Source organism: Oncorhynchus gorbuscha, unplaced genomic scaffold, assembly GCF_021184085.1.
Source record: "Oncorhynchus gorbuscha isolate QuinsamMale2020 ecotype Even-year unplaced genomic scaffold, OgorEven_v1.0 Un_scaffold_4487, whole genome shotgun sequence".
NCBI lineage: Eukaryota > Metazoa > Chordata > Actinopteri > Salmoniformes > Salmonidae > Oncorhynchus > Oncorhynchus gorbuscha.
In genome coordinates this window covers 43-26,119 of record NW_025748490.1, presented here as the reverse complement: position 1 = coordinate 26,119, position 26,077 = coordinate 43, and the positions used below count along the sequence as shown (strand labels likewise).

At 45.1% G+C, this 26,077-nt stretch overlaps 1 protein-coding gene across 2 annotated transcripts; it reads left to right on the top strand.

Annotated features, from left to right (window-relative positions):
* Positions 1 to 4,998: 4,998 nt before the first annotated feature.
* Positions 4,999 to 25,126, top strand: LOC124028587 (DENN domain-containing protein 1B-like). Of its 2 annotated transcripts, XM_046340627.1 has the most exons (9): positions 4,999 to 5,019; positions 5,257 to 5,326; positions 7,869 to 7,949; positions 8,165 to 8,245; positions 10,159 to 10,212; positions 21,280 to 21,390; positions 22,803 to 22,903; positions 24,150 to 24,195; positions 25,053 to 25,126. In XM_046340627.1, the coding sequence occupies exons 1-9, from the start codon at positions 5,012 to 5,014 to the stop codon at positions 25,113 to 25,115; spliced, it is 615 nt and encodes a 204-aa protein (XP_046196583.1). In that variant the 5' UTR covers positions 4,999 to 5,011; the 3' UTR covers positions 25,116 to 25,126. The 2 variants fall into 2 exon arrangements, with proteins under 2 accessions (XP_046196583.1, XP_046196584.1); XM_046340628.1 differs by lacking the exon at positions 8,165 to 8,245.
* The last annotated feature ends 951 nt before the right edge of the window (positions 25,127 to 26,077 follow it).

Below are 26,077 nucleotides of genomic sequence, written 5' to 3'. Positions count from 1 at the left end.
GAGAGGTACTGGTGGAGAGGTACTGGAGGAGAGGTACTGGAGGACAGGTACTGGAGGAGAGGTACTGGAGGACAGGTATTGGAGGAGAGGTACTGGAGGAGAGGTACTGGAGGACAGGTACTGGAGGAGAGGTACTGGAGGACAGGTACTGGAGGAGAGGTACTGAAGGAGAGGTACTGGAGGTTAGGTACTGGAGGAAAGGTACTGGAGGAGATGTACTGGAGGAGAGGTACTGGAGGAGAGGTACTGGAGGAGAGGTACTGGAGGTTAGGTACTGGGGGAGAGGTACTGGAGGTTAGGTACTGGAGGAGGGGTACTGGAGAAGAGGTACTGGAGGACAGGTACTGGAGGAGAGGTACTGGAGGAGAGGTACTGGAGGACAGGTACTGGAGGAGAGGTACTGGAGGACAGGTACTGGAGGAGAGGTACTGAAGGAGAGGTACTGGAGGTTAGGTACTGGAGGAAAGGTACTGGAGGAGAGGTACTGGAGGAGAGGTACTGGAGGAGAGGTACTGGAGGAGAGGTACTGGAGGTTAGGTACTGGGGGAGAGGTACTGGAGGTTAGGTACTGGAGGAGGGGTACTGGAGAAGAGGTACTGGAGGAGAGGTACTGGAGGAGAGGTACTGGAGGAGTGGTACAGGAGGAGAGGTACTGGAGGTTAGGTACTGGAGGAGAGGTACTGGAGGAGAGGTACTGGAGGTTAGGTAATGGAGGAAAGGTAATGGAGGAGAGTTACTGGAGGACAGGAATACCTAGGATAGGTACTAGGATAGGATAAGTATTCCCTCTCACCCCCCCTCACCCCCCCCCCTTTAAGATTTAGATGCAATATTGTAAAGTGACTGTTCCCACTGGATGTCATAAGGTGAATGCACCAATTTGTAAGTCGCTCTGGATAAGAGCGTCTGCTAAATGACTTAAATGTAATGTAAAATGTACTGGAGGAAAGGTACTGGAGGAGTGGTTTGGGAAACACTTCTCTATCACTACTGTTAATGTCATGGTGTTGTGTGTTTCTTCAGAGAAAACCCTGACAGGACCTTCTACTGGTTCTTTGAAGCATCTTGTCCAATTGCAAATGACAAAGGTGAGTTTTTGGACACACACACACGGACACGTATGTATAAACAGGCACAAATGCAAATGCACACAGGAGCACATACACACAGGAGCACACACACACACACCCACACACACACACACAGGAGCACACACACACACACACATACACACATACACACATACACACACACACACACACACACATACACACATACACACACACACACACATCAATGCACGTATAGTTGAAGATGGAAGTTTACATACACCTTAGCCAAATGCATTTAAACTCCATTTTTACCATTCCTGACATTTAATCCTAGTAAAAATTCCCTGTCTTAGGTCAGTTAGGATCACCACTTTATTTTAAGAATGTGAAATGTCAGAATAATAGTAGAGAATAGTAGAGAAAATGATTTATTTCAGCTTTTATTTATTTAATCACATTCCCAGTGGGTCAAAAGTTTACATACACTCAATTAGTATTTGGTAGCATTGCCTTAAAATTGTTTAACTTGGGCCAAACATTTTGGGTAGCCTTCCACAAGCTTCCCACAATAAGTTGGGTGAATTGTAGCCCATTCCTCCTGACAGAGCTGGTGTAACTGAGTCAGGTTTGTTCTATAGGATTGAGGTCAGGGCTTTGTGATGGTCACTCCAATACCTTGACTTTGTTGTCCTTAATGCCATTTTGCCACAACTTTGGAAGAATGCTTGGGGTCATTGTCAATTTGGAAGACCCATTTGCGACCAAGCTTTAACTTCCTGACTGATGTCTTGAGATGTTGCTTCAAAATATCCACATAATTTTAATGCCATCTATTTTGTGAAGTGCACCAGTCCCTCCTGCAGCAAAGCACCCCCACAGCATGATGCTGCCACCCCTGTGCTTCAAGGTTGGGATGGTGTTCTTTGGCTTGCAATCCTCCCCCTTTTTCCTCCAAACATAATGATGGTCATTATGGCCAAACAGTTCTATTTTTGTTTCATCAGACCGGAGGACATTTCTCCAAAAAGTATGATCTTTGTCCCCATGTGCTGTTGCAAACCATAGTCTGGCTTTTTTATGGCAGTTTCCTTTCTGAGCAGCCTTCAGGTTATGTTGATATAGAACTCATTTTACTGTGGATATAGATACTTTTGTACCTGTTTCCTCCAGCATCTTCACAAGGATCTTCACCTTTGCTGTTGTTCTGGGATTGATTTGTACTTTTTGCACCAAGTCTCTAGGAGACAGAACGAGTCTCCTTCCTGAGCGGTATGACGGCTGCGTGGTCCCATGGTGTTTATACTTGTGTACTATTGTTTGTACATATGAACATGGTACCTTCAGGCGTTTGGAAATAGCTGAGTTTGAAGGTAGGCCTTGAAATACATCCACAGGTACACCTCCAATTGACTCAAATTATGTCAATTAGCCTATCAAAAGCTTCTAAAGCCATGACATCCTTTTCTGGAATTTTCTGGAATTTCCAAGCTGTTTAAAGACACTGTCAACTTAGTGTATGTAAACTTCTGACCCACTGGAATTGTGATACAGTGAATTATAAGTGAAATAATCTGTCTGTAAACAATTGATGTAAAAATTCCTTGTGTCATGCGCAAAGCAGACGTCCTAACTGACTTGCCAAAACTATAGTTTGTTAACAAGACATTTGTGGAGTTTTAATGACTCCAACTGTATGTAAACTTCCGACTTCAACTGTACACACACGCACACACACTCATTTCTGTTGTAGGTAAGAATCTCACAAACTTCCTGTCATGTGATCCCCCAAAAAACCACAGCAGCCTGCTCCTGGTTACCATGGATATAGTAACCATACCCAGTGAGAGAGAGAGAGAGAGAGAGAGAGAGAGAGAGAGAGAGAGAGAGAGAGAGAGAGAGAGAGAGAGAGAGAGAGAGAGAGAGAGAGAGAGAGAGAGAGGGACGGACGGACGGACGGACGGACGGACGGACGGACGGACGGACGGACGGACGGACGGACGGACGGACGGACGGACGGACGGACGGACGGACGGACGGACGGACGGACGGACAGACAGACAGACAGACAGACAGACAGACAGACAGACAGACAGACAGACAGACAGACAGACAGACAGACAGACAGACAGAAAAAGACAGAGGACCACAACAGGACATTAGTCAAACTGAAAGTGAGGGGGTTTGGTGGACCGTGTTCTTCAACAAAAACATGACATGAGTTTGGTGTTTGTAGTGTGTGTGTGTGTGTGTGTGTGTGTGTGTGTGTGTGTGTGTGTGTGTGTGTGTGTGTGTGTGTGTGTGTGTGTGTGTGTGTGTGTGTGTGTGTGTGTGTGTGTGTGTGTGTGTGTGTGTGTGTGTGTGTGTGTGTGTGTGTGTGTGTGTGTGTGTGTGTTCATCCTGTCTCTCATTTTGTCCTGTGTAGATCCTGACGTGTTGTTTCAGTTTCCTGAAGACTTCAGTGATGAGGTAAAGACACCAGTCTTCTACACACACACATACACACACACACACACACACACACACACACACAAACACACACTCACACACACACAGGTACCTGTGCATACAGATGCAGTACAGATTCCTCCATGTCTAACTTCATATACATTTCAAATATTTTATCTGTTCATAACGTGTGTATGTGCGTGTGTGTGTGTGTGTGTGTGCGCGCGCGTGCGTGTGTCCAGGAATCCCGCCAGACTCTACCAAGGTTCTGCTTTCCCTATGACATAGAGAGGTAAGTGATAGTATGTTTTTACTGTAGCAAGAGATTCCACATAGAGAGAGAGAGATTATGGACACATAGAGAGACAGAGATTATGGACACAGAGAGAGACAGAAATTAAGGACACATAGAGATTTTCCTCCATCCTTATTCCCTCCCTCTCCCCTCCATCCATCCATCCCCCTTCCCCCTCCCTCCCTCCCTCCCTCATCCATCCTTTTCTTCCTCACTTCATCCACCCTTCCATCCTCCTCCTCCTCCTCCTCCTCCTCCTCCTCTTCCCCCTCCCCTCCTCCCTCCCTCCTCCCTCCTCCCCCTCCCCCTCCCCTCCTCCCTCATCCCTCCTCCTCCCCCTCCCCAGAGAGAGAATCCTCCTCCCTCCTCCTCCCTCCTCCTCCTCCCTCCTCCTCCTCCCTCCTCCCCTCCTCCCCCCCTCCCCCTCCTCCCTCCTCCCTCCTCCCCTCCCCTCCCTCCTCCTCCTCCTCCTCCCCCTCCCTCCTCCCCTCCCCCTCCTCCCTCCTCCCCCCTCCTCCTCCCCCTCCTCTCCCTCCCCCTCCTCCCTCCTCCTCCCTCCCTCCTCCCCTCCTCCTCCCCCTCCCCCTCCTCCCCTCCTCCCCCTCCTCCCTCCCCCTCCCCCTCCTCCCTCCTCCTCCCTCCCTCCCTCCCTCCTCCTCCCCTCCCTCCTCCTCCCTCCCCTCCCTCCTCCCCCTCCCCTCCTCCTCCTCCCCCCTCCCCCTCCTCCTCCCCCTCCTCCCTCCTCACCCTCCTCCTCCCCCTCCTCCCTCCCTCCCCCTCCTCCCTCCTCCTCCTCCTCCCCTCCTCCCACCTCCCCCTCCTCCTCCCTCCTCCCCCCCTCCTGCCCCTCCCCCTCCTCCCTCCCCTCCTCCCTCCCTCCCTCCTCCTCCCCTCCCCCTCCTTCCTCCTCCTCCCCCCCTCCCCCTCCTCCCTCCTCCTCCTCCCCCTCCCCTCCCTCCCCCTCCTCCCCCTCCCCCCTCCTCCTCCCCTCCCCCTCCTCCTCCTCCCCTCCTCCTCCTCCCCCTCCCCCTCCCCCTCCTCCCTCCTCCTCCTCCTCCTCCTCCTCCCTCCTCCTCCTCCTCCTCCCCGTTCCTCCTCCTCCATCAGAGTGAGAGATGTGGTAGCAGTGCAACACTTCACCTTTGTGTTGACTGACTTGGAGGGATGCCAACGCTTCGGCTTCTGTCGCCTCACCAGCAACTCACACACCTGCCTCTGTATGCTTAGGTAAGAGAGTGTGTGTGTGTGTGTGTGTGTGTGTGTGTGTGTGTGTGTGTGTGTGTGTGTGTGTGTGTGTGTGTGTGTGTGTGTGTGTGTGTGTGTGTGTGTGTGTGTGTGTGTGTGTGTGTGTGTGTGTGTGTGTGTGTGTGTGTGTGTGTGTGTGTGTGTGTGTGTACATCTCTGTATTTAGTGACAACATTAACCATACACTACTGTCATAATATGTGTAATTGTGTGTTGTAGCTACCTACCTTGGTTTGAAGTGTTTTACAAACTTCTGAACAACCTGGCTGACTATCTGACCAAGGGACAGGTGAGTCTCTTAATAACCTGGCTGACTATAACCTGGCTGACTATCTGACCAAGGGACAGGTGAGTCTCTTAATAACCTGGCTGACTATCTGACCAAGGGACAGGTGAGTCTCTTAATAACCTGGCTGACTATCTGACCAAGGGACAGGTGGGTCTCTCAATAACCTGGCTGACTATCTGACCAAGGGACAGGTGGGTCTCTCAATAACCTGGCTGACAATCTGACCAAGGGACAGGTGGGTCTCTCAATAACCTGGCTGACAATCTGACCAAGGGACAGGTGGGTCTCTCAATAACCTGGCTGACAATCTGACCAAGGGACAATAACCTGGCTGGGTCTCTCAATAACCTGGCTGACAATCTGACCAAGGGACAGGTGGGTCTCTCAATAACCTGGCTGACAATCTGACCAAGGGACAGGTGGGTCTCTCAATAACCTGGCTGACAATCTGACCAAGGGACCTGAGAGTCTCTCAATAACCTGGCTGACAATCTGACCAAGGGACAGGTGGGTCTCTCAATAACCTGGCTGACAATCTGACCAAGGGACAGGTGGGTCTCTCAATAACCTGGCTGAGTGTCTGTGGGTTTCATCTCCTCCCTCGTACTTGATTGATAAATTAACGTCACAGTCTGAAGAGAGTTGGGCCAGAAACCGAAAGGTCGCTGGTTCAAATCCCCGACAAGGTGAGCAATCTGTCGATGTGGCCTTGAACAAGGCACTAAAACCTCATTTGCTCCAGGGGCACTGTGCTACTATTACGGAGCCTGTAAAACAACACGTCACTGCACCTACCTGGTGTGGGACAATAAAACATCTGCACCTACCTGGTGTAGGACAATAAAACATCTGCACCTACCTGGTGTGGGACAATAAAACATCTGCACCTACCTGGTGTGGGACAATAAAACATCTGCACCTACCTGGTGTAGGACAATAAAACATCTGCACCTACCTGGTGTGACAATAAAACATCTGCACCTACCTGGTGTGGGACAATAAAACATCTGCACCTACCTGGTGTAGGACAATAACACATCTGCACCTACCTGGTGTGACAATAAAACATCTGCACCTACCTGGTGTTTGACAATAACACATCTGCACCTACCTGGTGTAGGACAATAAAACATCTGCACCTACCTGGTGTGGGACAATAAAACATCTGCACCTACCTGGTGTAGGACAATAAAACATCTGCACCTACCTGGTGTAGGACAATAAAACATCTGCACCTACGTGGTGTAGGACAATAAAACATCTGCACCTACCTGGTGTGGGACAATAAAACATCTGCACCTACCTGGTGTGGGACAATAAAACATCTGCACCTACCTGGTGTGGGACAATAAAACATCTGCACCTACCTGGTGTAGGACAATAACACATCTGCACCTACCTGGTGTGACAATAAAACATCTGCACCTACCTGGTGTTTGACAATAACACATCTGCACCTACCTGGTGTAGGACAATAAAAACATCTGCACCTACCTGGTGTAGGACAATAAAACATCTGCACCTACCTGGTGTAGGACAATAAAACATCTGCACCTACGTGGTGTAGGACAATAAAACATCTGCACCTACCTGGTGTGGGACAATAAAACATCTGCACCTACCTGGTGTGGGACAATAAAACATCTGCACCTACCTGGTGTGGGACAATAAAACATCTGCACCTACCTGGTGTGTGACAATAAAACATCTGCACCTACCTGGTGTGGGACAATAAAACATCTGCACCTACCTGGTGTGGGACAATAAAACATCTGCACCTACCTGGTGTGGGACAATAACACATCTGCACCTACCTGGTGTAGGACAATAACACATCTGCACCTACCTGGTGTGGGACAATAACACATCTGCACCTACCTGGTGTGGGACAATAAAACATCTGCACCTACCTGGTGTGGGACAATAACACATCTGCACCTACCTGGTGTGGGACAATAAAACATCTGCACCTACCTGGTGTGGGACAATAACACATCTGCACCTACCTGGTGTAGGACAATAACACATCTGCACCTACCTGGTGTGGGACAATAACACATCTGCACCTACCTGGTGTGGGACAATAAAACATCTGCACCTACCTGGTGTGGGACAATAAAACATCTGCACCTACCTGGTGTAGGACAATAAAACATCTGCACCTACCTGGTGTGGGACAATAACACATCTGCACCTACCTGGTGTAGGACAATAACACATCTGCACCTACCTGGTGTGGGACAATAAAACATCTGCACCTACCTGGTGTGGGACAATAAAACATCTGCACCTACCTGGTGTGGGACAATAAAACATCTTAATTGTTTTCATGGGATGAGTTTGACACCCCTGCTTCATCCTGGACTGTATTGTGTCTACAGTTCTTTACAGTCAAGTTCCTTCACACATTTTCCTGGCTTTTCTTTGTCAAATCAATTTAATTAGTAATTCATAACTATTTCATTAGTATTTCATAAGTATTTCATTAGTGTTTCAAAAGTATTTCAATAGTGTTTCACGAGTATCGCTTGCTTCTCAACAGACCAATGAGATGCGAGAACTGCTGGGCGCCCTCTACACACATCCCCTGCCATTGGCTGTCGGCTCTGTCACTCTGCAGCTGGTAAGCCTCAACAAGTCTATTCATCACAACTGTCCCATCAATTCTAATTCCAAGTGGAAATTCCAATTCCAACCCATTATATAGGAAACACAATCATATTACGTTACGCGGTTGTCATTGAAACTGTTTTCTGTGTTGTAGTGGATCGTGTGGATTTGTTATTAGATAGAGGGGTTTTCTGGGCTGTGTGGTAGTGTGTTGTGTTTCTCTCTGAGGGAGAGAAGCTATTGGTCAGGACAGAGATGCCCCGCCCTCCTGGACATGCCCCCCTCACTCCGGGGAAGGGGCAGGAAGGGGTGAGTCCTGGAACCCTGCTAGGTCTGGACTAACACCTAGAACCTAACACCTGGTTTGGACTAACACCTAGAACCTAAAACCTGGTCTGGACTAACACCTAGAACCTAAAACCTGGTCTGGTCTGGACTAACACCTAGAACCTAAAACCTGGTCTGGACTAACACCTAGAACCTAAAACCTGGTCTGTTTTAACACCGAGAACCTAAAGCCTGGTCTGGACTAACACCTAGAACCTAAAAATTGGTCTGGGCTAACAGCTAGAAACTAAAAACCTGATCCGTCATAACACTTAGAACCTAAAACCTGGTCTGGACTAACACCTATTAGAACCTTAAAACTGGTCTGCTGCACTAACACCTAGAACCTAAAACCTGATCTGGATTAACACCTAGAACCTAAAACCTGGTCTTTATTAACACCTATAACCTATAACCTGGTCTGGATTAACACCTATAACCTATAACCTGGTCTGGATTAACACCTATAACCTATAACCTGGTCTGGATTAACACCTAGAACCTAAAACCTGATCTGGATTAACACCTAGAACCTAAAACCTGGTCTTTATTAACACCTATAACCTATAACCTGGTCTGGATTAACACCTATAACCTATAACCTGGTCTGGATTAACACCTATAACCTATAACCTGGTCTGGATTAACACCTATAACCTAAAACCTGGTATGGATTAACACCTATAACCTATAACCTATAACCTGGTCTGGATTAACACCTAGAACCTAGAACCTGGTCTGGATTAACACCTATAACCTGGTCTGGATTAACACCTATAACCTGGTCTGGATTAACACCTATAACCTGGTTTGGATTATTACCTATAACCTGGTCTGGATTAACACCTATAACCTAAAACCTGGTCTGGATTAACACCTATAACCTAAAGCCTGGTCTGGATTAACACCTATAACCTAAAACCTGGTCTGGATTAACACCTATAACCTAAAACCTGGTCTGGATTAACACCTATAACCTAAAACCTGGTCTGGATTAACACCCATAACCTAAAACCTGGTCTGGATTAACACCTAGAACCTAAAACCTGGTCTGTATTAACACCTATAACCTGGTCTGGATTAACACCTATAACCTGGTCTGGATTAACACCTATAACCTGGTTTGGATTATTACCTATAACCTATAACCTGGTCTGGATTAACACCTATAACCTAAAACCTGGTCTGGATTAACACCTATAACCTATAACCTGGTCTGGATTAACACCTATAACCTGGTCTGGATTAACACCTATAACCTGGTTTGGATTATTACCTATAACCTATAACCTGGTCTGGATTAACACCTGTAACCTAAAACCTGGTCTGGATTAACACCTAGAACCTAAAACCTGGTCTGGATTAACACCTAGAACCTAAAACCTGGTCTGGATTAACACCTAGAACCTAAAACCTGGTCTGGATTAACACCTATAACCTATAACCTATAACCTGGTCTGGATTAACACCTATAACCTGGTCTGGATTAACACCTAGAACCTGGTCTGGATTAACACCTAGAACCTGGTCTGGATTAACACCTAGAACATATAACCTATAACCTGGTCTGGATTAACACCTATAACCTATAACCTGATCTACTACGAAACCAAGACATAGTTAACACCTAAAACTAGATAAATAAAAAATCTAAATCACCTGGATACTCGGTGAACCCTGGTTCTCTCAACATCCAGACCTGATAACAGGATCATGATGGGTCTACCAGCACTAACATACACCCAGATGTTGTTCTTTCTGACTAGGACTGCACCTCAAATGGCATCTTATTCCCTGTATAGAGCCCTATGCGCCGTGGTCAGAAATAGTGCACTTCTGGAATAGGGTGCCACTTGGGATGGAAACTAACTGCTCCTTCTTCCCTGCTTCCCCAGGTCCCGTACTTCATCGCTCCAGACCCCAGAGGACTCCCTTCCATCCCTGAGAGTGTGAGTCTGCTGTCACTGTAATACATTAACCCTGACCCTGAACCTAACCCTGACCCTGACCCTGATCCTGATCCTGATCCTGATCCTGATCCTGACCCTGACCCTGACCCTGACCCTGACCCTAACCCTGACCCTGACCCTAACTCTGATCCTGATCCTAACCCTAACCCTAACCCTGACCCTGACACTGACCCTGACCCTGATCCTGATCCTAACCCTGATCCTAACCCTTTTCCTGACCCTGACCCTGACCCTGATCCTAACCCTGACCCTGACCCTGACCCTGACCCTGACCCTGATCCTAACCCTGACCCTAACCCTGACCCTGACCCTGATCCTGACCCTGACCCTGACCCTAACCCTGACCCTGACCTTGACCCTAACCCTGATCCTGACCCTGACCCTAACCCTGACCCTAACCCTGACCCTAACCCTGACCCTGACCCTAACCCTGACCCTGATCCTGACCCTGATCCTGACCCTAACCCTGATCCTAACCCTTTTCCTGACCCTGACCCTGATCCTAACCCTGACCCTGATCCTAACCCTAACCCTAACCCTAACCCTGACCCTGACCCTAACCCTGATCCTGACCCTGACCCTAACCCTTTTCCTGACCCTGACCCTGACCCTGACCCTGACCCTAACCCTGATCCTAACCCTGACCCTCCCTGACCCTAACCCTGACCCTGAAACCCTGACCCTAACCTAACCCTTTTCCTGACCCTGACCCTGACCCTGATCCTAACCCTGACCCTAACCCTGACCCTGACCCTGACCCTGACCCTGATCCTGACCTTGACCCTGACCCTGACCCTAACCCTGACCCTGACCCTGATCCTGACCCTAACCCTGACCCTGACCCTAACCCTGACCCTGATCCTGACCCTAACCCTGACCCTGACCCTAACCCTGACCCTGATCCTGACCCTGATCCTAACCCTGATCCTGACCCTGACCCTAACCCTGACCCTAAACCTGACCCTGACCCTGACCCTGACCCTAACCCTGACCCTGACCCTAACCCTGACCCTAACCCTAACCCTAACCCTGACCCTGACCCTGACCCTGACCCTAACCCTGACCCTGACCCCAGAGGGCTCCCCTCCATCCCTGACAGTGTTAGTTGGCTGTCACTATAATACACTGTTGTAATGATCTACGTGTCAAACTCATTCCATGGAGGGCTGAGTGTCTGCTGTTCATTTCTCCTACCTTGAACTTGATTGATGAAGTAAGGTCCTTAATTAGTAAGAAACTCCCCCCACCTGCTTGTCTCGGTCTTAATTGAAAGGAAACCCCATAATCCAGCAGACACGAGGCCCTCCATGGAATGAGTTTGATCTACAGTGTATCTGAACCATAATGCTACTGCTGTTGGTACGTTGATAATAGTGTTTGATTCTAAGTTCTGCTACAAATTCAAGTCAAACTCAGAAGAGCGATTAATGCTGTTTTATTCACCACACTGGGTCGTACAGATGTATCACCACACTGGGTCGTACAGATGTATTCACCACACTGGGTCGTACAGATGTATTCACCACACTGGGTAGTACCGATGTATTCACCACACTGGGTCGTACAGATGTATTCACCACACTGGGTCGTACAGATGTATTCACCACACTGGGTCGTACAGATGTATTCACCACACTGGGTCGTACAGATGTTAGATGTATTCACCACACTGGGTGGTACAGATGTATTCACCACACTGGGTCGTACAGATGTATTCACCACACTGGGTCGTACAGATGTTAGATGTATTCACCACACTGGGTGGTACAGATGTATCACCACACTGGGTCGTACGGATGTATTCACCACACTGGGTCATACAGATGCTAGATGTATTCACCACACTGGGTGGTACAGATGTATTCACCACACTGGGTCATACAGATGTTAGATGTATTCACCACACTGGGTCAGTACAGATGTATTCACCACACTGGGTCGTACAGATGTATTCAATGTTAGATGTATTCACCACACTGGGTAGTACAGATGTATTCACCACACTGGGTAGTACAGATGTATTCACCACACTGGGTAGTACAGATGTATTCACCATGGGTCATACAGATGTATTCACCACACTGGGTAGTACAGATGTATTCACCACACTGGGTCATACAGATGTATTCACCACACTGGGTAGTACAGATGTTAGATGTATTCACCACACTGGGTAGTACAGATGTATTCACCACACTGGGTAGTACAGATGTATTCACCACACTGGGTCATACAGATGTATTCACCACACTGGGTCGTACAGATGTTAGATGTATTCACCACACTGGGTAGTACAGATGTATCACCACACTGGGTAGTACAGATGTATTCACCACACTGGGTAGTACAGATGTATTCACCACACTGGGTAGTACAGATGTATTCACCACACTGGGTCGTATGTATTCACCACACTGGGTCAAACAGATGTACAGATGTATTCACCACACTGGGTCGTACAGATGTATTCACCACACTGGGTCATACAGATGTATTCACCACACTGGGTCGTACAGATGTATTCACCACACTGGGTCATACAGATGTATTCACCACACTGGGTCGTACAGATGTATTCACCACACTGGGTCGTACAGATGTATTTACCACACTGGGTTAGATGTATTCACCACACTGGGTCGTACAGATGTTAGATGTATTCACCACACTGGGTCATACAGATGTTAGATGTATTCACCACACTGCGTCGTACAGATGTATTCACCACACTGGGTGGTACAGATGTATTCACCACACTGGGTCATACAGATGTTAGATGTATTCACCACACTGGGTCGTACAGATGTTAGATGTATTCACCACACTGGGTCGTACAGATGTATTCACCACACTGGGTCGTACAGATGTATTCACCACACTGGGTCGTACAGATGTTAGATGTATTCACCACACTGGGTCGTACAGATGTTAGATGTATTCACCACACTGGGTCGTACAGATGTATTCACCACACTGGGTGGTACAGATGTATTCACCACACTGGGTCATACAGATGTTAGATGTATTCACCACACTGGGTCGTACAGATGTTAGATGTATTCACCACACTGGGTCATACAGATGTATTCACCACACTGGGTCGTACAGATGTATTCACCACACTGGGTCGTACAGATGTATTCACCACACTGGGTAGTACCGATGTATTCACCACACTGGGTCGTACAGATGTATTCACCACACTGGGTCGTACAGATGTATTCACCACACTGGGTCGTACAGATGTATTCACCACACTGGGTCGTACAGATGTATTCACCACACTGGGTCGTACAGATGTATTCACCACACTGGGTCGTACAGATGTATTCACCACACTGGGTCGATGTACAGATGTATGTATTCACCACACTGGGTCGTACAGATGTTAGATGTATTCACCACACTGGGTCGTACAGATGTATTCACCACACTGGGTCGTACAGATGTTAGATGTATTCACCATACTGGGTCGTACAGATGTTAGATGTATTCACCACACTGGGTCGTACAGATGTATTCACCACACTGGGTCGTACAGATGTTAGATGTATTCACCACACTGGGTCGTACAGATGTATTCACCACACTGGGTCGTACAGATGTATTCACCACACTGGGTCGTACAGATGTATTCACCACACTGGGTCGTACAGATGTATTCACCACACTGGGTCGTACAGATGTATTCACCACACTGGGTGGTACAGATGTATTCACCACACTGGGTCGTACAGATGTTAGATGTATTCACCACACTGGGTCGTACAGATGTTAGATGTATTCACCACACTGGGTCGTACAGATGTATTCACCACACTGGGTCGTACAGATGTATTCACCACACTGGGTCGTACAGATGTATTCACCACACTGGGTCGTACAGATGTTAGATGTATTCACCACACTGGGTCGTACAGATGTATTCACCACACTGGGTCATACAGATGTTAGATGTATTCACCACACTGGGTCGTACAGATGTATTCACCACACTGGGTCGTACAGATGTTAGATGTATTCACCACACTGGGTCGTACAGCTGCAAAGACAAGATATGACATCACAATCACATATATTTACAACTTCTGACTAAACACCCGCCCCCCACTCTTCCCAAACAGACCCCCCTCCTGTGTCGAAAAACAATGAATTGTTTGGCAGGTGGGGTTATTGTCCCAGTTTGAGTCCAGAACCTTCGGTTCTCCTCCACTCACCTCACTGTCTTACCTGTCTTCTTATCAGAGGCTTTGAGACGAGGGAGTGCACATTCTGGCAGCCTGCCACAGTCCACTTCTTATCAGTCAGGAGAGGCTTTGAGACTAGGGAGTGCACATTCTGGCAGCCTGCCACAGTCCACTTCTTATCAGTCAGGAGAGGCTTTGAGACTAGGGAGTGCACAATCTGGCAGCCTGCCACAGTCCACTTCTTATCAGTCAGGAGAGGCTTTGAGACGAGGGAGTGCACATTCTGGCAGCCTGCCACAGTCCACTTCTTATCAGTCAGGAGAGGCTTTGAGACTAGGGAGTGCACAATCTGGCAGCCTGCCACAGTCCACTTCTTATCAGTCAGGAGAGGCTTTGAGACTAGGGAGTGCACATTCTGGCAGCCTGCCACAGTCCACTTCTTATCAGTCAGGAGAGGCTTTGAGACTAGGGAGTGCACATTCTGGCAGCCTGCCACAGTCCACTTCTTATCAGTCAGGAGAGGCTTTGAGACTAGGGAGTGCACATTCTGGCAGCCTGCCACAGTCCACTTCTTATCAGTCAGGAGAGGCTTTGAGACTAGGGAGTGCACATTCTGGCAGCCTGCCACAGTCCACCAGATAATTATCCTTCTCAGACACAAAGAGCTATTTCTGAGAATAAGCAATCTATTCACAGTCAAGTGGATATAATGATGCATAACATACAGAGATAATATAATGAACTATAAAAGTGAAGCTATAACATACAGAGATAATATAATGAACTGTAAAAGTGAAGTTATCACATACAGAGATAATATAATGAACTATAAAAGTGAAGCTATAACATACAGAGATAATATAATGATGCATAACATACAGAGATAATATAATGAACTATAAAAGTGAAACTATAACATACAGAGATAATATAATGAACTGTAAAAGTATCACATACAGAGATAATATAATGAACTATAAAAGTGAAACTATAACATACAGAGATAATATAATGATATAGAAAGTGAAGCTATAACAAACAGAGATAATATAATGATATAAAACAGTGAAACTATAACATACAGAGATAATATAATGATATAAAACAGTAAAGCTATAACACTGAGATAATATAATGATATAAAACAGTGAAGCTATAACAAACAGAGATAATATAATGATATAAAACAGTGAAGCTATAACACTGAGATAATATAATGATATAAAACAGTGAAGCTATAACATACAGAGATAATATAATGATATAAAACAGTGAAGCTATAACATACAGAGATAATATAATGATATAAAACAGTGAAGCTATAACACTGAGATAATATAATGATATAAAACAGTGAAGCTATAACATACAGAGATAATATAATAATGATATAAAACAGTGCTAAGGGCAGTAGTTTACAATCTATTAGAACAATCCTATCACCGTTATGGAAAGATCCTGTTTAGAGATATAAAACTGTAGATCATTCCATCTTTACATACTGAGATAATTCCATCTTTACACATACTGTAGATCATTCCATCTTTATAAATTCCACCTTTACACATACTGTAGATCATTCCATCTTTAACATACAGAGATCATATAATGACATAGAATTCACCTTTAAGACAGTGCTAGATCATTCCATCTTTACACATACTATTAGATCATTCCACCTTTACACATACTGTAGATCATTCCATCTTTAAACATACTGTTTAGATCATTCCACCTTTACACATACTGTAGATCATTCCATCTTTACACATACTGTAGATCATTCCACCTTTACACATACTGTAGATCATTCCACCTTTACACATACTGTAGATCATTCCATCTTTACACATACTGTAGATCATTCCACCTTTACACATACTGTAGATCATTCCACCTTTACACATACTGTAGATCATTCCATCTTTACACATACTGTAGATCATTCCACCTTTACACATACTGTAGATCATTCCATCTTTACACATACTGTAGATCATTCCACCTTTACACATACTGTAGATCATTCCATCTTTACACATACTGTAGATCATTCCACCTTTACACATACTGTAGATCATTCCACCTTTACACATACTGTAGATCATTCCACCTTTACACATACTGTAGATCATTCCACCTTTACACATACTGTAGATCATTCCACCTTTACACATACTGTAGATCATTCCATCTTTACACATACTGTAGATCATTCCATCTTTACACATACTGTAGATAATTCCATCTGACTCAGAACACATTCTTTACTGTTGCTAGGCTACTTATATGAGTACAAACATACTAAAATATGCTCAAGGCAATTAGTCAGTTTCCAGCGATAAGTATATACATCTCATAGATGACCCCTGTCTTAACATTGATTATACATCTCATAGATGACCCCTGTCTTAACATTGATTATACATCTCATAGATGACCCCTGTCTTAACATTGATTATACATCTCATAGATGACCCCTGTCTTAACATTGATTATACATCTCATAGATGACCCCTGTCTTAACATTGATTATACATCTCATAGATGACCCCTGTCTTAACATTGATTATACATCTCATAGATGACCCCTGTCTTAACATTGATTATACATCTCATAGATGACCCCTGTCTTAACATTGATTATACATCTCATAGATGACCCCTGTCTTAACATTGATTATACATCTCATAGATGACCCCTGTCTTAACATTGATTATACATCTCATAGATGACCCCTGTCTTAACATTGATTATACATCTCATAGATGACCCCTGTCTTAACATTGATTATACATCTCATAGAGGACCCCTGTCTTAATGTTGATTATACATCTCATACCCTGTCTTAATCTCATAGATGACCCCTGTCTTAACATTGATTATACATCACATAGATGACCCCTGTCTTAACATTGATTATACATCTCATAGATGACCCCTGTCTTAACATTGATTATACATCTCATAGATGACCCCTGTCTTAACATTGATTATACATCTCATAGATGACCCCTGTCTTAATGCTGATTATACATCTCATAGATGACCCCTGTCTTAACATTGATTATACATCTCATAGATGACCCCTGTCTTAATGCTGATTATACATCTCATAGATGACCCCTGTCTTAACATTGATTATACCCTCATAGATGACCCCTGTCTTAATGCTGATTATACATCTCATAGATGACCCCTGTCTTAACATTGATTAACATTGATTATACATCTCATAGATGACCCCTGTCTTAACATTGATTATACATCTCATAGATGACCCCTGTCTTAACATTGATTATACATCTCATAGATGACCCCTGTCTTAACATTGATTATACATCTCATAGATGACCCCTGTCTTAACATTGATTATACATCTCATAGATGACCCCTGTCTTAACATTGATTATACATCTCATAGATGACCCCTGTCTTAACATTGATTATACTATACATCTCATAGATGACCCCTGTCTTAACATTGATTATACATCTCATAGATGACCCCTGTCTTAACATTGATTATACATACATCTCATAGATGACCCCTGTCTTAACATTGATTATACATCTCATAGATGACCCGTCTTAACATTGATTATACATCTCATAGATGACCCCTGTCTTAACATTGATTATACATCATCATAGATGACCCCTGTCTTAACATTGATTATACATCTCATAGATGACCCCTGTCTTAACATTGATTATACATCTCATAGATGACCCCTTAACATTGATTATACATCTCATAGATGACCCTGTCTTAACATTGATTATACTATACATCTCATAGATGACCCCTTAACATTGATTATACATCTCATAGATGACCCCTGTCTTAACATTGATTATACATCTCATAGATGACCCCTGTCTTAACATTGATTATACATCTCATAGATGACCCCTGTCTTAAAATTGATTATACATCTCATAGATGACCCCTGTCTTAACATTGATTATACATCTCATAGATGACCCCTGTCTTCACATTGATTATATACATCTCATAGATGACCCCTGTCTTAACATTGATTATACATCTCATAGATGACCCCTGTCTTAACATTGATTATACATCTCATAGATGACCCCTTAACATTGATTATACTTAACATTGACCCCTGTCTTGACATTGATTATACATCTCATAGATGACCCTGTCTTAACATTGATTATACATCTCATAGATGACCCGTTTAACATTGATCTCATAGATGACCCCTGTCTTGACATTGATTATACTATACATCTCTTAGATGACTTGATTATACATATCATAGATGACCCCTGTCTTAACATTGATTATACTATACATCTCATAGATGACCCCTGTCTTAACATTGATTATACATCTCATAGATGACCCCTGTCTTAACATTGATTATACTATACATCTCATAGATGACCCCTGTCTTAACATTGATTATACTATACATCTCATAGATGACCCCTGTCTTAACATTGATTATACATCTCATAGATGACCCCTGTCTTAACATTGATTATACATCTCATAGATGACCCCTGTCTTAACATTGATTATACTATACATCTCATAGATGACCCCTGTCTTAATGCTTATATTATACATCTCATAGATGACCCCTGTCTTAACATTGATTATACTATACATCTCATAGATGACCCGTCTTAACATTGATTATACATCTCATAGATGACCCCTGTCTTAACATTGATTATACATCTCATAGATGACCCCTGTCTTAACATTGATTATACATCTCATAGATGACCCCTGTCTTAACATTGATTATACATCTCATAGATGACCCCTGTCTTAACATTGATTATAATATACATATCATAGATGACCCCTGTCTTGACATTGATTATACTATACATCTCTTAGATGACCCCTGTCTTAATACATCTGATGACCCCTGTCTTATATTATACATCTCATAGATGACCCGTTTTAACATTGATTATACTATACATCTCATAGATGACCCCTGTCTTAACATTGATTATATTATACATCTCATAGATGACCCGTTTTAACATTGATTATACTATACATCTCATAGATGACCCCTGTCTTAACATGCTGATTATACATCTCATAGATGACCCCTGTCTTACATCTCATAGATGACTGATTATACATCTCATAGATGACCCTGTCTTAACATTGATTATACATCTCATAGATGACCCCTGTCTTAACATTGATTATACATCTCATAGATGACCCCTGTCTTAACATGCTGATTATACATCTCATAGATGACCCCTGTCTTAACATTGATTATACATCTCATAGATGACCCCTGTCTTATGACCCCTGTCTTAACATTGATTATACATCTCATAGATGACCCCTGTCTTAACATTGATTATACATCTCATAGATGACCCCTGTCTTAACATTGATTATACATCTCATAGATGACCCCTGTCTTAACATTGATTATACATCTCATAGATGACCCCTGTCTTAACATTGATTATACATCTCATAGATGACCCCTGTCTTAACATTGATTATACATCTCATAGATGACCCCTGTCTTAACATTGATTATACATCTCATAGATGACCCCTGTCTTAACATTGATTATACATCTCATAGATGACCCCTGTCTTAACATTGATTATTATACATCTCATAGATGACCCTGTCTTAACATTGATTATACATCTCATAGATGACCCCTGTCTTAACATTGATTATACATCTCATAGATGACCCCTGTCTTAATGTTGATTATACATCTCATAGATGACCCCTGTCTTAACATTGATTATACTATACATCTCATAGATGACCCCTGTTTAACATTGATTATACATCTGATGACCCCTAACATTGATTATACATCTCATAGATGACCCTTAACATTGATCTTAACATTGATTATTGACATTGATTATACATCTCATAGATGACCCCTGTCTTAACATTGATTATATTATACATCTCATAGATGACCCGTTTTAACATTGATTATACTATACATCTCATAGATGACCCCTGTCTTGACATTGATTATACTATACATCTCTTAGATGACCCGTTTTAACATTGATTATACATATCATAGATGACCCTGTCTTAACATTGATTATACATCTCATACATCATCTCATAGATGACCCCTGTCTTAACATTGATTATACATCTCATAGATGACCCCTGTCTTAACATTGATTATACATCTCATAGATGACCCCTGTCTTAACATTGATTATACATCTCATAGATGACCCTGTCTTAACATTGATTATACATCTCATAGATGACCCCTGTCTTAACATTGATTATACATCTCATAGATGACCCCTGTCTTAACATTGATTATACTATACATCTCATAGATGACCCGTCTTAACATTGATTATACATCTCATAGATGACCCTGTCTTAACATTGATTATACATCTCATAGATCTTAACATTGATTATACATCTCAGATGACCCCTGTCTTAACATTGATTATACATCTCATAGATGACCCGTCTTAACATTGATTATACATCTCATAGATGACCCCTGTCTTAACATTGATTATACATCTCATAGATAACCCCTGTCTTAACATTGACAGAGAGATCACCACAGGAAGATTATAATACATTATATATAATATTATTATATTATAAAGTCTCCATGGTAACGACAGGTCTTACAGTACAGCGGGACCTGAATGCTTTAGGTTAATTGTTTTTTAATTGCCTATTGTTTTAATACTGTGTGTGTGTGTGTGTGTGTGTGTGTGTGTGTGTGTGTGTGTGTGTGTGTGTGTGTGTGTGTGTGTGTGTGTGTGTGTGTGTGTGTGTGTGTGTGTGTGTGTGTGTGTGTGTGTGTGTGTGTGTGTTACAGAGGAACCTGACAGAGTTGGTGGTAGCGGTAGATGTGTCTAACCTCCTCCAGCTCTATGCCAGCATGTTGTTTGAGAGACGCATCCTCATCCTCTCCAGCAAACTCAGCACAGTGAGGATACACACACACACACTATACATCAACAACTCACAAAACTTCATTCAACCCATTCTCAAAAGTTGCTTTCCGTAATTTCTAACATAAACGTATGCTGTTCTGATTGGGCTCCTTCCTCCCACCTCTCTCTCTCCCTCTCTCCCACCTCTCTCTCTCCTCCCTCTCTCCCTCTCTCCCTCTCTCCCACCTCTCTCTCTCTCCCCCACCTCCCCCACCTCTCTCTCCCTCCCTCTCTCCCTCTCTCCCTCTCTCCCACCTCCTCTCTCCCCCACCTCTCTCCCTCTCTCCCACCTCTCTCTCTCCCCCCACCTCTCTCCTCTCTCCCTCCCTCTCTCCCTCCCTCCCTCCCTCCCACCCCTCTCCCTCCTCCCTCCCACCTCTCTCTCTCCTCCCTCTCTCCCTCTCTCCCCTCTCTCCCTCTCCCACCTCTCTCTCCCCCCACCTCTCTCCCTCTCTCCCACCTCTCTCTCCCCCACCTCCCCCCCCCCCACCTCTCTCCCTCCCCCACCTCTCTCCCTCCCTCCCTCCCACCTCTCTCTCCTTCCCATCTCTCTCTCTACCCCCTCTGTCTCTCCCTCCCACCTCTCTTCCTCCATTCCACCTCTCTCTCTCCCTCCCACCTCTCTCTCCCTTCCACCTCCCTCCTCCCTCCCACCTCTCTCTCTCCCTTCCACCTCCCTCCCTCCCTCCCACCTCTCTCTCTCCTCCCACCTCTCTCTCTCCTCCCTCTCTCCCTCCCTCCCTCTCTCCCCCTCTGTCTCTCTCCTCCCACCACTCTCCTCTCTCCCACCCCTCTCCCTCCCCCCTCCCACCTCCCTCCCACCCCCCATCTCTCTCCATCCCTCCCACCTCTCTCTCTCCTCCCACCTTTCTCTCTCTCCCCCTCTGTCTCTCCCTCTCACCTCTCTCTCTCTCCCTCTCTCCCTCCCTACCCCCTCCCACCTCTCTCTCTCTCTCCCCCTCTGTCTCTCCCTCCCACCTCTCTCTCTCCCTCCCACCTCTCTCTCTCCCCCTCTCTCTCCCTCCCACCTCTCTCTCTCTCTCCCCCTCTGTCTCTCCCTCCCACCTCTCTCTCTCCCTCCCACCTCTCTCTCTCTCCCCTCTGTCTCTCCCTCCCACCTCTCTCTCTCTCCCCCTCTGTCTCTCCCTCCCCACCCCCCCTCTGTCTCTCCCTCCCACCTCTCTCTCTCCCCTCTGTCTCTCCCTCCCACCTCTCTCTCCCCCCTCTCTCCCTCCCACCTCTCTCTCTCCCCCTCTCTCTCCCTCCCACCTCTCTCTCTCTCCCCCTCTCTCTCCCTCCCACCTCTCTCTCTCCCCCCTCTCTCTCTCCCTCCCACCTCTCTCTCTCTCCCCTCTCTCTCTCCCTCCCCCCTCTCTCTCTCTCTCTCCCCATCTCTCCGCTCCAGTTGACAGCGTGTGTTCATGCCCTCAGTGCTGTGCTCTACCCCATGTACTGGCAACACATCTTCATACCTGTCCTGCCCCCACACCTACTGGACTACTGCTGGTCAGAGAGAGAACACACACACACACATACACACACACATACACACCTACTGGACTACTGCTGGTCAGAGAGAGAGAACAGACACACACACACCTACTGGACTACTGCTGGTCAGAGAAAGAGAAAACACACACACACACACACCTACTGGACTACTGCTGGTCAGAGAAAGAGAAAACACGCACACACACACACCTACTGGACTACTGCTGGTCAGAGAGAGAGAACACACACACACCTACTGGACTACTGCTGGTCAGAGAGAGAGAAAACACACACACACACCTACTGGACTACTGCTGGTCAGAGAGAGAGAAAACACACACACACACACACCTACTGGACTACTGCTGGTCAGAGAGAGAGAAAACACACACACACACACACACCTACTGGACTACTGCTGGTCAGAGAGAGAGAAAACACACACACACCTACTGGACTACTGCTGGTCAGAGAGAGAGAAAACACACACACACCTACTGGACTACTGCTGGTCAGAGAGAGAAAAACACACACACACACCTACTGGACTACTGCTGGTCAGAGAGAAAACACACACACACCTACTGGACTACTGCTGGTCAGAGAGAGAGAACAACACACACACACACCTACTGGACTACTGCTGGTCAGAGAGAAGAACACACACACACACACCTACTGGACTACTGCTGGTCAGAGAGAGAACACACACACACACCTACTGGACTACTGCTGGTCAGAGAGAGAAAACACACACACACACCTACTACACACACACACCTACTGGACTACTGCTGGTCAGAGAGAGAGAACACACACACACACACACACACACACACACACACCCTACTGGACTACTGCTGGTCAGAGAGAGAGAAAACACACACACACACACTCACACACACACACACACACACACACACACCTACTGGACTACTGCTGGTCAGAGAGAGAGAACACACACACACACACCTACTGGACTACTGCTGGTCAGAGAGAGAAAACACACACACACACACCTACTGGACTACTGCTGGTCAGAGAGAGAGAAAACACACACACACACACCTACTGGACTACTGCTGGTCAGAGAGAGAGAACACACACACACACCTACTGGACTACTGCTGGTCAGAGAGAGAGAAAACACACACACACACCTACTGGACTACTGCTGGTCAGAGAGAGAGAAAACACACACACACACACAGATATGTATATGTTAAAGCACTCAACCTCTCTCTGTCTGTCTGTCTCTCAGTGCTCCGATGCCCTTCCTCATAGGAGTCCACTCCAGTCTGACAGAGGTACAGTAACTACAGCGTCTCCATGGTTTCCATAAGGTTCTAATGGTGTTTCATCCCTCAGACAAGCAGCCAGGACCTGCAGGGCAGTATGAATCATACAGTATACTGTGAGACCACATCGGATAATAACTGACTGATGGACAGTAACTACAGCGTCTCCATGGTTTCTATAAGGTTCTAATGGTGTTTCATCCCTCAGACAAGCAGCCAGGACCTGCAGGGCAGTATGAATCATACAGTATACTGTGAGATCACATCGGATAATAACTGACTGATGGACAGACGGATGGACGGGTGGACAGACGGACAGACTGTTTTTGTGGATTTACTGACTGACTGATTGATTAGTTGGTTTGTTGACTGACTGATTGATTGATTAGTTGATTGGTTGGTTGGTTGACTGACTGATTGATTAGTTGATTGGTTAGTTTGTTGACTGACTGATTGATTAGTTGATTGGTTGGTTTGTTGAGTGACTGATTGATTAGTTTATTGGTTGGTTGGTTGACTGACTGATTGATTAGTTGATTGGTTGGTTAGTTGACTGACTGATTGATTGATTGATTAGTTGATTGGTTGGTTTGTTGACTGACTGATTGATTGATTAGTTGATTGGTTGATTTGTTGACTGACTGATTGATTGATTAGTTGATTGGTTGGTTTGTTGACTGACTGATTGATTGATTAGTTGATTGGTTGGTTTGTTGACTGACTGATTGATTGATTAGTTGATTGGTTGGTTTGTTGACTGACTGATTGATTGATTAGTTGATTGGTTGGTTTGTTGACTGACTGATTGATTGATTAGTTGATTGATGTATTGATGTATTGATTAATGTGTTGATGTATTGATCCAGAGAGTGAGAAGCCGGGGGTTAGAGGACGTGGTGATTCTGAATGTAGACACCAACACTGATTGATTGAGTCTCCCTGATTGATTGATTAGTTGGACCTGAAGAATTAATGATACCAGCAGATGTGGTAATGTGTGAATGTAGACTGAGTCTCCCTTCTAAGACCTGAAGAAGATACTCAGCAGATGTGGTAATGTGAATGTGTGTGTGTGTGTGTGTGTGTGTGTGTGTGTGTGTGTGTGTGTGTGTGTGTGTGTGTGTGTGTGTGTGTGTGTGTGTGTGTGTGTGTGTGTGTGTGTGTGTGTGTGTGTGTGTGCGTGCGTGCGTGCGTGTGTGCGTGAGTGCGTGCATGTGTGTTTGCATGCCTGGTTTCACGACCTATTGCATTTGAGCAAGTAAGCAAATTTAGATATTGTGTGTGTGTAAATTGTGTGTGGACTTGTGTGTCTGTGTAACAATGTGTCTATGTGACAATGTGTGTGTGTGTGTGTGTGTGTGTGTGTGTGTGTGTGTGTGTGTGTGTGTGTGTGTGTGTGTGTGTGTGTGTGTGTGTGTGTGTGTGTGTGTGTGTGTGTGTGTGTGTGTGTGTGTGTGTGTGTGTGTGTGTGTGTGTGTGTGTGTGTGTGTGTGTGTGTGTGTGTGTGTGTGTGTACCAGGTATCAGGTCTGAAGTTGTGTGTCTGAAACGCCAGGCAAAGCGTCCAGCAGGTGTGGGCGTGGCCAAGGCCTTCCTCAGGGCTCAGGCTCTGCTGTTTGGAGGATATGGAGACGCTCTGAAGGGAAACACGGTTAGAACAATACTACTTACTTCTGGAAACACGGTTAGAACAACAATACTCTGGAATACTGAACACGGTTAGAACAATAATACTCTGGAATACTGGGGAACATGGTTAGAACAATACTCTGGAATACAGCTGGGAACACGGTTAGAACAATAATACTCTGAATATTAGGAAACACGTTTAGAACAATAATACTCTGAAACATGGTTAGAACAATAATACTCTGGAATACTCTGGGAACACG